Genomic DNA, 14,670 nt, shown 5'->3' with positions numbered 1-14,670 from the left:
GGGCAAGTACAATATTTTATTAAACACGTCACACGTCAGTTTTACTTTAAGGGTAGACTAGGTATTGTTTAACACTTTGATGTTTTGCATTCTACAACTCAATGAAATTTGAAAACTTGCTTGATTGATTGTTGTTAATGAGTTATGTACGTTTTACAAAAGTGTTGTTGTTTCAGCCCTCTTTACATGTTACAACACAACTTAAGAACCACAGGACCAACAAAAGTATATCTCTGATATTTGAATTCTTCTACACACTTCTGCCAAAGCTCACTACCATTCGCAAGATGCTGTGAACTACCAAATCGCAGTAGTCTACGTGAGAATTCGTCCTGCGGCAGCGTACGTAATTGATACACCATCTTTGCAGGCAAGTGTGTACGTATACTCATACACGTCAATTCAGAGGATACGAATTTTAAGGCCTTACTTTACTTACCAAGCATGATAAGGATTTTCCTCAGCAGTAGGTCTGTAACCCGGAGTCCGTGGATACTTCACAGGTAAAGTTGGTTCCACAAGATGGTCAAGGCGGTTGAAACCCTTAAGCGCATCAGTTATAAGAGAATGGCATTGTTTTACTTCGTCGTCGCTTAGTGAATAGTTAAGACGTGTTGCTAATGTTGATAACTCAGCTGTAGTAGGTCCTGGAACTGTCGGGTCTTGAAACAGTTCTATTATATGAAGACAATGTTATATATTGGTTAAAAAAGGATAACAATCTAAGAGTATCTGGTAATCATATTGTGTAGAATGGTCGATAAATAGCTATAAATAAACGAGCAGAAAGGTCATTTTTATCCTCTCGGAATCGACAACATCCCTGAACAAATATAAAAAGAATCAAGACAACCAATATCCAGTGTATTTCGGCAATAATGGTATAGGACAAGTACACAGAGAAATTTACATAAATACAAGGTGCCCCTAAAATCGACCATTTTGAAATGTCGTACATATCTTTCACTTAAATTATATTATATTGTTGGCAATGTCACACCCGAAAGATGAACATTGTGGATCAAAATGTTTATAGAAAGAAAATCATTGTTTTGTCAAAAATAACACATATTTGACCACACACTAAATAAACTAAAACCTTTCCAGTCCAACAAGATTGGATTTACATGTATTACCTCATTTCGGCCTCATATTTTCTGATTTTATGCTAATGCTCAGTGTTACGTGATTTTTAAATGTGTGATATAAGGTTGTTAGAAAGACAAAGGTACAGTGTTTATGTACATACTGACATTACATACTGACTGCCCCTCGTACCTATGTGTGTGTATAATAGCTTATCGTGATTTTATATTGACTTCATGTTTTAAAACACTTAAAACTATAATAATTATTGTGCAGTGGTTAACTGCTGTGCATTATGTATGCGTGATGGCAGTCGTGAATGAACATAAACATGGCTAAGTCGAGGAATACATAAGATTATCAAAGGTCAGGTCTATTGCAAAAACAAGTTTATCTCTATTCAAAGAGAATAATAATTATTACATTACAAGTTGGCACTCGTTGCAATTTTTTATGCGTATTTCTCCTGAAAAAAGAGAAATTGTGTGGGTAAATTCGGGCTCGTACGTGTTCTTCCCCCGTTCTTCAAGGCAGCGGGCTATGACGTAAGGAAATGAAGCGGACACTATACCCTGGAACACTATATCATGGTCTCATTTACTTGTGTGACAAGTTTGACATTAGGAACAATGAGTTGTACTATTATTTACCATAACAATGCTGCATAACAATATGCAGACTATTGTTCTTATTTCGGAAACAAAGCTCAAACAGTATTGTTACCATGCGTTTGATTTGTAATATTTCATCCAACTGAATATCGCACAGGCAAATCAGATACGTGAGTTTGTGGACTTAACACGGTTTAAATGCTAGTTTCAGATTGATCACGATGAAATTCTAAGCTCAAATTATTTATTTTTTAGGCCTAATATTTCTCATGATATTGATATACATATGAATTGCAATATCCCAATTTACTAATATATCAAAAAAGAAGCGGCTGATTTTATCCATATGTTTAAAAACCATTAAATTTGTAATACTTAATTTTGAGGTTTTTTTTGTGAACAACAACAGTATACGTTCTGTCCATTGCGAACGTTTATAGTCCCTGTTCTCAAAGCGGGCACGTCTCATTTCATGACGTCACCTTTTTTCTAGGCCACATCTGTCTCGTTCGAAGGAACTCACCGCTTAAGTTGGCTTTTGCGGAAAATCAATTTTCAACGTCTTATTTTCTCAAAAAAGGAGTAATTTTCATTGTATTAGCTTGCCAATGATATGATGTTGTTTTTGCAATAGACCTGCCCTTTAAAGCTCTTTAACCTTGAAATACATGTATAGAGCTACATGTATATCATACATCTACACTGTTCTACTGTTAGTGTGCTACTAGTGGGGTATTTAATTTTGGCCATGAGCTTACCAAACATCACTATGCACATTTCCGGGCACATTTACGTACACACATAGGTATAATATATAAAAAAAAACGTTTACCAGATTGTTCCTTGCTTGGTTCGGTCATTTTGTTACATGAATTATTCTTCCTGGTATAGTCAAAGTCCTTTCAATTGAAACTTTAACGCTTAAAGTTGTACCTACTCACAGTAGCTCACAACCGCAGTCGCGGTATAAGAATATCTAGTTGTATTGACTGCACGTACACGTATAAATATAAACGTATATACGGTCAAGGGAGTGTTCATTATTTTTAGACTAGTCAATTTACGGTTGAGCTGGATAAAAATGTTTTTGCTTGCTAGTATTAAATCTAAACAACCTCTATCGAAAAAGTAGACGAAAAGAAATATGGGAAAATGGTAATTTGCATATATCCAAAATGGGGGAACTCAAATATCAAAATTTTTTCTCTCATTATTAGGATTCAGAAAAAATTCCTAACAATTAAATAGTTCCATATTCGCCCAATTTTGAAATATGAATCCTGCATTAGCTGCCATTTTGGATATATGCAAATTAATACCATTTCCCCTATTTTCCTTTTTTCATTTTTGGATATGCTGTTCAAGAGGGTGTTTAACTTAAACTCACTAGCAAGCAAACCGAAATCATAATACTTTGAAAACTTGCTTAATTTATTGTTGTGAATGAGTTTTGTATGTTTTACAAAAGTGTTGTTGTTTCAGCCCTCTTTACAACATAACTCAAGAAGAACTACAGGACCTAGAAGTATATCTGTGATAGCTTGTGATATTTGAATTCTTCTACACACTCGCTATGAAATGATCAATGCAATTTTTGCCAAAGCTCCTTACCATTTGCAAGATGCTGTGAACTACCAAATCGCAACAGTTTAACATAGTTGCTAACCTTAAGACATACAAGACCAATCAAAAATACACCTCAAATGCAACATATCAAATTGATACTGCGTGTTTTTGGTTAAGAATTATGAAAATTGAATTCAGTTAAACTTCGCTTTTCACCTTTTTTAGTATATGAAATGTCAATGAAAAGATATTATTTGTTATGATTGTTGATGATGATAGATTATACAAATCAAACAATGGGTATCCTAATACATGTATATTAATGCAAATAGCACTCTTTCACCCCTGGACCTGACCATACTGATGATGAAGCACCAACTAAAGATCAAAATTGACATTTAATCTTTAGAATGTGCACAGACTTTGGAAAGCCGGGAAACATTGCCGGACCAGGCAGCATGTTGCCTGGACAGGTTTCCCACAATGCAATGCTCTATTTCAAATAGAACATCCTTTAATACATACTGCAGTTACTGTCCGTTTTCCTATAGACAATACACAGAGCTGTCACAATTGACGCGTGACCTCTACAAGTAGTGTATGTTAGAAGTATAGGCAATTGCCTAGTTAACGTCACTGTGTGAAAAATAACCGGCCAATATTTAAAGTATTCTCTGAAATTCTAGAAAATATAGTTTTGTAACATGTCCTAAATTTTTAGCTAATTTAGGTGTTTGGAAATATTCGCACTTTGGTGTTTTAGTGTATGTTATAGGTAATAGGACATTGCCTAGTTAACGTCACTGTGTGAAAAATAATCGGCCAATATTTAAAGTATTCTCTGGAATTCTAGAAAATATAGTTTTGTAACATGTCCTAAGTTTTAAGCCAATTTAGGTGTTTGGAAATATTCGCACTTTGGTGTTTTAGTGTATGTTATAGGTAATAGGACATTGCCTAGTTAACGTCACTGTGTGAAAAATAATCGGCCAATATTTAAAGTATTCTCTGGAATTCTAGAAAATATAGTTTTGTAACATGTCCTAAGTTTTAAGCCAATTTAGGTGTTTGAAAATATTCGCACTTTTGTGTTTTAGGAAGGATATGTAAACGACAGATAACACCAAAAAATATGAAGAAATTATTTCCAAACCGTGTTAAGGCTGCAAACCATTGTGCTTCTCATTTTCAAGAACGCTGGTTAAAATAAGCAGACTATTGTCTCATTTCGTAAACAAAAGCCCACACGTATTGTTACCTTGCGTTCGCTTTATAATCGTTCACCCAACTGAAACTATAATATAATACCAGCTCATTGCCCATTGCACAGGTAAAACAGAAACATTTGTTGTGTGGATTTAACCAGAGAAGATCTGATTTAATCAGTTGAGCTGTTTTCAATGCGTGTTATCTTGGTTTAATAGCTTTTAATGGGGTTTAAGTCCTACTGTAGACATGACTGCATCATGAGACCGTTATTTCTTGATGTAGCGTAAAGAAGTAGGTCAAATATATAATATTGTCAGTGGATGTCAGTGGTATTTATCATCAATTTTATATAAAATAAAAGTAATAAAAGTAAAAGTAATTTGCATATTCAAATTTGGCCTATATTTTAAAAGAACCGTTAGACATTGTTTTGTTATTTAAATTATTTCCTCCTGGTGAAGCTTGGTGAAATTCTGTTTCGCCTGGTGAAACATTTTTGTTATTCAAATTATTTTCTCCTGGTGAAATTCTGTTTCGCCTGGTGAAACATTTTAAAATTATATGTAGCTTATGTGTGTAAAAGAAAAATTTGATAAAATCACCATGCACAATTTAAGGTGTAGTCTGCAAAAAGAGTTAACAAAGTCTTTATTGACTACGCAGGTAACATGCCGCCTGGACCGGCAATGTTTAGATGAAGTAGTTCATTGAGAGTTATGTCCAGATGGAGGAGTCTTGTTACAGAGCAGAAAATTGAAGAATGGAATATTCACAATTTCAGAAGATAGTTTTACTGCCTCGATTTTCATCGAATTCATCACATAGTGACGTAACGTGATGTTTGGTCATTTTTGCAATTTTTGTTATAGGTTTTAAATATCGTTGTCTTGAATTACGTCAAGTCCCAAAGCTGAAAATTAAGTAATTAACTAGAAATTAACTAGTAACTAAATAATTAAATTGGCGTATAGTAAGAAAATGGTACCAAACGTAGAAAAAGGAATGCGTACTCACATTATTTGATTTTTTGAAATATTCGTGATATAATACACATTTTATGGCAAATGATCAAAAATTGATATTTTTTAGATATTTAACAGTACTCGAAATATCTTTATAAATCTAATGATACAGGCTGAGTCAAAAAGAAGTAAACGCATTCATATGGAAATGTTTCTATACAAAAAAGATTCTCTTATAAACCACCATGCGCAGAGTTTCCACCTCGATACCTGAGCACACATTTTCGTCCAAGAGCTCATAAGCAAGCAGTGAACTGTCTCCACACAGTCTTTAATTACACTATACGGTTGAGTGCATAGCATCGTGAGAGCTGTAGCGCTTCTAGCTGAAAATTGGGCCTCTTTAATTGTTTTTGTCGAAACCTCAAGTGTTCCCTTCATCCAATCAGAATTTTTCTTATATCAAACGAAAGCTAACACTTCCCACTAAAAACACTTTTCGTCACTAGGCACATTCTCCAATAAAGTGTTCAAAAAGCCAAATTTGTGTCGCCCATAGTTTCAAGTCGTATTCAGACTTGTTTCGTCAGAAAGAAATGACTTTTATTAATATAACTAATACTTAGGAGTTGCTTTCTAAAATGTGTGGGGCTAGAGGTTCTAACATGCCTAGAAAGTATAAAACAATAAAGCTGATTATGCATATCCATTGTTTTCCTCCATGTCGCCAGCCAAGGTGCGTTCCGTATAATGTGTCCCTGTTCGCTATACATGCGCGCATAATAATGGATTATAGGTACTTTTCATTAGCTGGTATCATGCCCTAATTATAAAGTATAAAACATCACAACGCAAGTTATTAAATTTTTCCAACAGGTCTTTGAGACTATGTCGCCAATATTGTTCACAGATACGTTACCATATTTCTAATGGATAGCAATCTGTCAAAATAACTAGCTATATGAATGTTCTCATATGTGATGGATCAAGCAGGCTCCATAGTTATATTATATATGTGGTACATAACACAATGGTTTCAAAGTAAAAAAAATAGGTCTATTAATGGCAAAAATCCTGACGTTACGTTCATGTCGTCACAGATACGTTACCTAAATTCTACTCCCCTCGGAAAAACGCTGTGATAAATGAAGCCAAATACCATACCAGACTATAGTACTTTGGGTGATGACTGATCAAGTATGAGTATTAAGTCGGTAAGTTTTTACACTTGCACGATTAAGACAAAAGTGTGAAAAGGCTTCACAGATACGTTACCACTGATACGTTACCACCAATGCGTACAAGTAATATTGCTCAAAATTAAGTATTGTTGAAAAATCACCCATGCGTTGTTTTGTGCTCTGAAACTATTAAAGTTTACGATTCTGAATGATTTTCATGAATTCTTCGTGGTTGGAATTTTGCAATTTGCGAGACCAAACTTGGACGCTTTATCGGAGAATGGGCCACTAGGTCAACAGTTAACGCAATTCAATGTTATATCAAGGCGAATGTGGTAAATCTGTTGAAAACTACCTATCGAAGCACATTTTTTAACCAAAATGTAGGTTTTAAAAGTCAAAACCTCAAGTGTTCCTTACAAAATTTTAAAATTGTATGTCATTAAATGAAAAACCACACTTATATTGTCCATATACTAGCGTCACTAGAGTGAGCAATGGTCAGTTCTCTTCAAATTGCAAATCTTGTGCAAAAGTTACTATTTTCGCCTGTTTTGTCGCACGGTTGTAAATTCAATGAACTATGACTTTACTAAAGAGCGCTTACAAATTGATATGTTTGAGGAGATGTAACTAGAGATCTGTAAGGAATCTGCTGAAAATGAAAATATCGTTGGAAAGAGCAAATTCTACACGTTTAAATAAAAAAGAATTGTTGCAATTGCTCACAGCAAAATCAAGTTATATTCATTTGAATACAAACACCCATTTTTGTAGCTACACACGGCTTCACTTCCCAAGTACCTATTTTATTGGTTGGTAAGGCGCGATATTCAAATTCAAATAAAGTAACAATAAATTTTCAACATGAAATAATTTACCTCATTGCACTACTTTATAATGAAAAGGGCCAAATGACAACATCGCACCACAATTTACCGCATGAAACTAAGAGTCCCACTGAAGTTCAGCGTCTTTTTCGTCTCCAATTTCCCACAGCTAATCGGATTCCATGTAAGGGAGCAGTATATAAGAATTTGACAAGCACAATGTGCATGGGACACTAGGGAACAGACAGCCGGAAGCTTCAGGCAGACCACGAACTGCTAGATCACAAGTGAACAGTGAACATAGCTAGAGTAAGGCCTTGTATCCATAGGCTGTTCCCTTGTGGCGTGTGCCCTTGTTCCGTGTTTACTTTTTCCCATGTGACCTGCCACACAGACAACGAACCTTTGTTTTGCTTAGTGTCCTTATCCATAGGTTGTCTGTGTGGCAGGTCACATGGGAAGAAGTAAACACAGAACAAGTGCACACGCCACAAGGGAACAGCCTATGGATACGAGGCCTTAGACATGCGTTACAGCAAGACCCAAAGATCAGCTCAAGACGCAATCCTTTACCCAACATTCCCCAATCAAGCTTCTGCCGGTTCGTTCGTAAAAACTTGAATTGGTATCCCTACAAACTACAGTACCGTCATGAACTTTTTTTCATTTCAACGATAAATCCTGTTAGCACTTTGTCGAAATTGAAATGGATGAAAATCAATCTGCAGCTACAAAAATGGGTAGTTGTATTCAAATGAGTATAATTTTAGTTTGTTGTAAGCAATTGCAACAATTCTTTAAAAAAAAATAATTTTTGACGTGTAGAGTTAACTCTTTTCAATGACATTTTTCATTTGTAGCAGATTCCTTACAAATCTCTAGTTACAGCCCCTCCCCCACTTCTTTTTGACTCAACTTGTATGTACTTTAGTGTATATTCTCATTTGATCGTTCACTTTAAGTTCATAACATTGGATTTATAAAGTTTACTTCGAGGACTGTTAAATATCAAAAATATCACTTTTTAATAATTTTCAATAAAATGTGTATTATATCGCAAATTTCAAAAAATGAAAATTATTTGATATCAGAAGAACATTCTTCGTATTCAGAATGCAATTCGATATGTCTGATGTGCTCTGATGTCCCACAAAAATACAGTCCAAACGTTCAAACCCCAGTCCTTAAAAGGTTTTTTTCAATCCATATTCGCCCGTATTTTGAAATTTGAGCCCTGCATTAGCTGCCATTTTGGATATGCAAATTACAATTTCCCCTATTTTCCTTTCTCCTTTTTGGATATGCTGTTCAGGAGGGTGTTTTTAAACACCCTCCTGAATTTAAAAAATCACTAGCAAGCAAAAACACTGGTGTTCCAGTTTTGTCTAGCTCAAACGAAAATTGACTAATCTAAAAATAATGAACACTCCCTTAACCGTACATTTTATTATATTACGTGCAGTCAACATATAACTAGCCATCTTAAATATACAGCGACGATTGTGAGTACGCATCATATTTTGTGAGGCCCGTTAAAACTTCCGCCACATCACAATAAGTTGATGACCAGCAGACTCCGACATAGACAATGCCATAGTCGAATTTTATTAAAAATATGTTATTATTAGTCATGATGAACCCATTTCGTTGAACTCAAAATTATACTGATGTTTATTAAAATTAAAGTATTCAATAGTAAAATGGTCATAAAGAGTTAAACATATCAAATGATTAGTGACAATAAAAGTAATTGAATGCAACATTATCTTGCATAATTATAATGGCTCACTTTAATACTGAACAATTCTGATTTTGGAATCTACCAGTTTATTGATAGCGAACCCCGAAAATTCGACAATGGACTTTGAATTGTAAGCATGCAGAACTTTACCCCCTGGACTTTGCTCTCTAAAAACACACTGTCAAGCATACTTGTTTATCATTCCATTAACCACAAATACGCGCTAGATGTTTGATGAGAGATTAACTTTCGCGTCAACACAAAAGCGCCACAAATACCACAGACAGTTGTGTAATGGCGCGGGCCCAGAAGATTTAAACCATAGCGAGACATGGGCGACCAATCACAAGGCAGATCCATTAAAAGATGCATTACATCATAGCCAATTTTAGTTAGGCCAAAAATTGGCCTAACTCTCCACAGAGTCCTGTGTTAAAAATCTTAACCACAAGGCAAAGTCAGTAGTCTACTTGGGAAGCTAACAAAGAGAGGGAGTATGGTGACTGAAAAGATCAGATGTGAAAATCTATCAATTGTGCACACATTAATTAAATCAGAGTTTTAAGCTTAAATACAATATCCAGAGTATGCACAACGGGTAAGTGGACTACGGGGTAGTCTAACTCAGACACAACAAAAGGAGTAAATTGTGAAAAGTTGAAGTTTGCTAACTCACTTCCACGTAAATGTTAAAGATCAAAAACACACGTACAAACATAACATTGCCTACAACTTTAACATTTATATATTTATGTATTTTATTTTCTTACAAATAACAAAAGAAAGTTTACTGTAACGAAGAGCGAAGTTGTTTATCGCCGCGCTTCCGAAGACATCACAGTATCGGAAATATAAAACTTCGCAGTTCGTTGTTTTCTCTTTGGCAATCTACAGATTTTGGTGACGATAATACATTACATGTATATTTTTGAGGTTCAAGAAAGTGCTCGTTATGTAAAGATAACTTTATACCACGGTTGTTTGATTGCATGTAGAACTGTATTAACTTTTAAGCAGAATTGAAAACTGATGGCGCTATTTATCTTAAATCTTGTTGCATCTTTACAAGGGGTAGACACTTGTAAGTTGTATAATGACAGTAAAATATCATAAAAAGGAGTACATGGAAATTTTCAAACTACTTTTTACCATGAAATGAAAGGAATAACTCATATTATTGGGCTAAATTAAATTTAAAATACATGTAAATAGCGCCCTCAATTTTCACACAAATTTACAGTTTATAGAATAAAAATTACCACAAAAAGGCAGAAAACGATGAAAAATTTGATAAAGAAAAGAATATGTGCGTATATTAGTGTGATAGCTGTTGGTATTGTAAAGGTTTATAATTGAAAATTATGTAATGTTTTGTTAGAAACATTAATAAATGATCACATCAAACAACCGTGATACAATATGGAAACTGTACCATGGATGGGATGTTAAATGATGGGTTAATAGGTTGCCAATTCGACATGCACAGATACATGTTTTGGCAGCCTCTGTATTTGCGAGTAAATCAGAATAAATCTCACATATATAGTCAAGTTTATATGACACTAATAAAACTAGAATATAATACATAAATATATTTTTTTATCAGGTTAACAATACTAAAAATATAATATCTGATTATCTGGTACTTGGATAATTACATTTCTACTCTACAAAGCACTGTACTATGAAGCATGAACTGTTGAAGACAATTTGGTAGTACATGTAGTAATTATTGTGAAGCTTACTGTTGAAGACTATTTGGAGTAGTAATTGTGAAACGCGTACTGTTGAAGATTATTTGATAGTAGTTATTGTGAAGCACGTACTGTTGACGACTATTTGGTTGTAGTAATTGTGAAGCATGTACTATTGAAGATTATTTAGTTTTAGTGATTGTAAAACATGTACTGTTGGATACTATTTGGTAGTAATAATTGTGAAGCATGTACAGTAGAAAGCTGTAGAAGATAATTTGGTAGTAGTAATTGTGAAACACGTAGTGTTGAAGACTATTTGGTCGCAGTAATTTTGAAGTATGTTCTGTTGAAAACTATTTGATAGTCATTATGAAGCACTTACTATTGAACCTATTTGCTGGTAGTAATTATGAAGTATGTACTGTTTAAGAGTGACCAGTTGGTTCTAGTAATTATAAGGTATAGCCTGTATACTGTTGAAGACTATTTGGCTATTGTAAAGCATGTACTGTTTAAGACTATTTGGTAGTAGTAATTGTGAATCATATGTACTGTTCAGACTATTTGGTTATAGTAATTGTGAGACAAGTACTGTTGAAGACTATTTGACAGTAATTGTGAAGCACGTACTATTGAAATATATTTTGTGGTAGTAAATGTGAATCATGTACTGTTGAAGACTAGGCCTAATTATAAAGCACGTTGGTGCAATTAATGCAGCAACATATATTTTCCCATACCATAGCCCAATATACACCACAGTAGGCGCAGTGTCATTATTTTCAACATTAAAATGTAAGAAACAAAAACACACGCACAAATAAAAACTTCCTAATGTAAAGATAAGATCTTATTTTCTGATGTTATAAAAGTGCTTAACTTAACGAATATAGTACAAGAATATAATAATTATATAATATTGGTGGATAATATCTTTTTTTAAAAACAATTTTGAAATGTAAGGCAATAAAAACATCAAGATTTGCCTCGGCTTCTTATGTAAAGAAACAACGTGTTTTTCATTGAAATGGGCAATATTCAAGAGATGAGGTGATCGATGTTGATTTTATTTCTGATTATGTTCAAATAAGGCGCATATGACAAGCGAGTATACGTTTTTACAAAACTGAATGAAGATTAATTTTCATTTATTTTGTATCGCCGAATAATTAATGATTGATAACTATTTTCTGCAGCTTTTTTGCATGAAAATATGATTTTGATTCTTAAAAGGGCATTTCGTGATCCACAGCCTCATCCCCCCACCTTTTTCAAAAAAGTTGAGATTTTTATGCCACTGGAAACCTCTGGCTACATAATGTTTATGTACCAACAACAATTTCTTGCAGATTAATTCGTTTAGTAAAAATATCGTCAAATTTGAATTTCGTTCTGGTGTACCAGAATGAAATACTGTACAACAGTGGCCTGTGGAGCAGTGTAATACACATAATCATGTATAACTCGCAAACGTAAAATCGAAATCAACTCAAAATTTGGGAATAAGCTTTTTCCGTGGATATCTACTGAAAAATGTCATAAAAGAGGACGCTAGGATCACGAAATCCTCCTTTAATTTCTCGAGGTTAACTTGATTCTTTGTTTTGCCAAATTTTTTAACGCTAATTACTTCCCATAATTTTTTTCATGAGCGCGTGCTACTTTCAAGACGGTGGTTTCATCCCAGTGTTTTCCTACGATCGTCATTCCTACAGGTAGCTTATCAACCCAGCCTGCGTTGATGGAAAGCGCTGGATGGCCTGTTATATCAGCCGCCATGGTGTTTTGTATCATATCTACGCAGTAGTTTGACCGCTCTGTATAAAAGAGAATAAAAACGTGTAGCATAATTCAATCTAGACACTAAAAAATCATTAAGCTGTTTCAAACCTAAAATATGGAATGAGATGTTATATTTAGATACAGAAATCCCGTATGTTTAAAGCCATAATGAACGAGCTTTTGGGGCGTCGATTTTGAAAATAGAGGTATTGTAGTGGATGGGTGTGTGTAACATCAAAACCTACCTTCAAATGTCATCTCCCCTTCTTTTGGCAGTTTTTGAGCTACAAAAGGAATGGTTGGCATGATAAGTACGTCATAGTCTTTCAGAACATCATCATATGCTTTGCGTAACAGGCGTGCCAAGTTCTGACATCGTCCGTAGTATTGTCCATGGAATGTCTCATTTAGGTATGCACCGGTAAGCATCACAGACTAAAAAAGGAGATTCACAAGTTGTAATTAATTTCATAGAGATGTCATAGTAATGTCAATTACAGATTGTTTACAGTAGGGTATTTAGTCACTCATAACCTACCCAACCCGTCTTCTATTCTGACGTGCTTTTCTAAATCAGCGTTTATACATTGACGACATAATCATGATAAGTCTAACAATTGCGAAGCGGATTGTCTCCCGAAGTCGTGTTTCTTTTTTATTGAAATGACATGGAAACTTATTCACACTGAACAATAACAAAAACTATAATTATCATAATGGTCCCGATTAGTCAATTACTCGACAATCTGAACGATTAAAAAAAAAATTTAATTGAAGAATCAATGTATTATTTTAAAGGCTCTGTCACGTCATCTCATATACCTCCATGGTCTCATATAAAATATAAGGTAACACGACCAAGAACCAATTTATTGCGTGCAGCGTCTTAGTATATTATATAGGTGTTTTAGAATACTATAAGAGAAACATAAATGACAGTTAACATGGTTACCTCGATCTATTAGGTCTTACCTTGACTTTATCTGACAAATGCTTGGTATCATGCTTCAAAGCTGCGCCTGATATCTTCATATTGTTGGATGGATAATATCCTCTGTAACCGAGTCCATGAACTTAAATATGTTAAAGTAAAATGAAATGGTTATTATATACATATATATTGTATCGCAGATAACTTTGTATCATATACGTATTGAGAATGAATACTTGTATGTTGAATTTTGATGTGCCAGACTTATCCATTATGAAAAGTGATGTACCAATCATTTTGATACAGCTTGTACTAAACTTTAACTGCCTTCCGTCTCGATGTCGACGCTCTTCACGACTCGGCTCTGCGCGCCTCAATATCGGCACTAAGCGCCTCTGCTCAGTCTGATTCGCTCGCTGTTCGGACAATGCGATTGCTATACTTACGTGATCCTCTGAGCATACAGTGATAGGCTCCTTCCAATCCAAACCCCGCCCAAATGTCACCAGCTGTTTAGAAATCAAAAATACATTGGTCACTAGACAAACTGAAATTATCTACGTATATGAATGTTGTGTAAAAACGGAGGCTTTTAACGGTGTTCGGTGGTTGTTGGTGTTTACTCTGTTTGTTCAAGAAACTAAATACTCCAAACATGAATCTATGATTTCCCTTTAGTGAGACGTAGTTATAGTACTAGTGTATACTGACAATGCTTTTGCATTGGAATCGAAACATCTGCAACCTTAGCCCCAACACTCGTCAACTTCTTTGCTGCTTCTCTTACAATGCGATCCACAGCCTCCTCGGATACGTCGTGACCAAATCCTTCCTGGAGAATCCCAATTCGCATACCATTCAAGTTATCCACTTCAATCTGGTACGAAAATAGACAAGTATTTCTTAAGGCTAGATATGAATTTGCGAATTATGTCGACAAAATACTTGGATCTCTAACCCACTTTGGTTATAGACATACCTCTTTAGTATAGTCAGGGACAACAATATTAGGAGGCTGACGGTGGTCCAATCCATTGTCATATCCAGCAATCACCTATAAAGGAATGTCAAACA

The 14,670-nt window shown here is 34.6% G+C and overlaps 2 protein-coding genes across 3 annotated transcripts in view; both read right to left on the bottom strand.

Moving 5' to 3' along the window:
* Window positions 1-2,655, bottom strand: part of LOC140147865 (amidase-like) — a 28,193-nt gene extending 25,538 nt beyond the window's left edge. Inside the window, exons 1-2 of the mRNA XM_072169639.1 lie at window positions 2,530-2,655; window positions 440-674 (exon numbers count right to left, since the gene is read on the bottom strand). Of these exons, the coding sequence (XP_072025740.1) occupies window positions 440-674; window positions 2,530-2,557 (263 nt within the window). The 5' untranslated portion in view covers window positions 2,558-2,655. The remainder of the gene's footprint in view (window positions 1-439; window positions 675-2,529) is intronic.
* A 7,271-nt stretch (window positions 2,656-9,926) lies between these two features.
* The window catches only part of LOC140147862 (amidase-like), a 33,737-nt gene continuing 28,993 nt past the window's right edge, over window positions 9,927-14,670 (bottom strand). Inside the window, exons 6-11 of one of the 2 annotated variants that reach the window (XM_072169635.1) lie at window positions 14,576-14,650; window positions 14,308-14,473; window positions 14,043-14,105; window positions 13,638-13,738; window positions 12,911-13,100; window positions 9,927-12,700 (exon numbers count right to left, since the gene is read on the bottom strand). In XM_072169635.1, coding sequence (XP_072025736.1) covers window positions 12,510-12,700; window positions 12,911-13,100; window positions 13,638-13,738; window positions 14,043-14,105; window positions 14,308-14,473; window positions 14,576-14,650 — 786 coding nt within the window. In that variant the 3' untranslated portion in view covers window positions 9,927-12,509. The remainder of the gene's footprint in view (window positions 12,701-12,910; window positions 13,101-13,637; window positions 13,739-14,042; window positions 14,106-14,307; window positions 14,474-14,575; window positions 14,651-14,670) is intronic. The other variant, XM_072169636.1, reaches the window with a different exon arrangement.

This window comes from Amphiura filiformis, chromosome 3 (genome assembly GCF_039555335.1).
Source record: "Amphiura filiformis chromosome 3, Afil_fr2py, whole genome shotgun sequence".
Taxonomy (NCBI): domain Eukaryota; kingdom Metazoa; phylum Echinodermata; class Ophiuroidea; order Amphilepidida; family Amphiuridae; genus Amphiura; species Amphiura filiformis.
The sequence above is the reverse complement of the archived record's forward strand: the minus strand, read 5'-3'. Positions and strand labels throughout refer to the sequence as shown.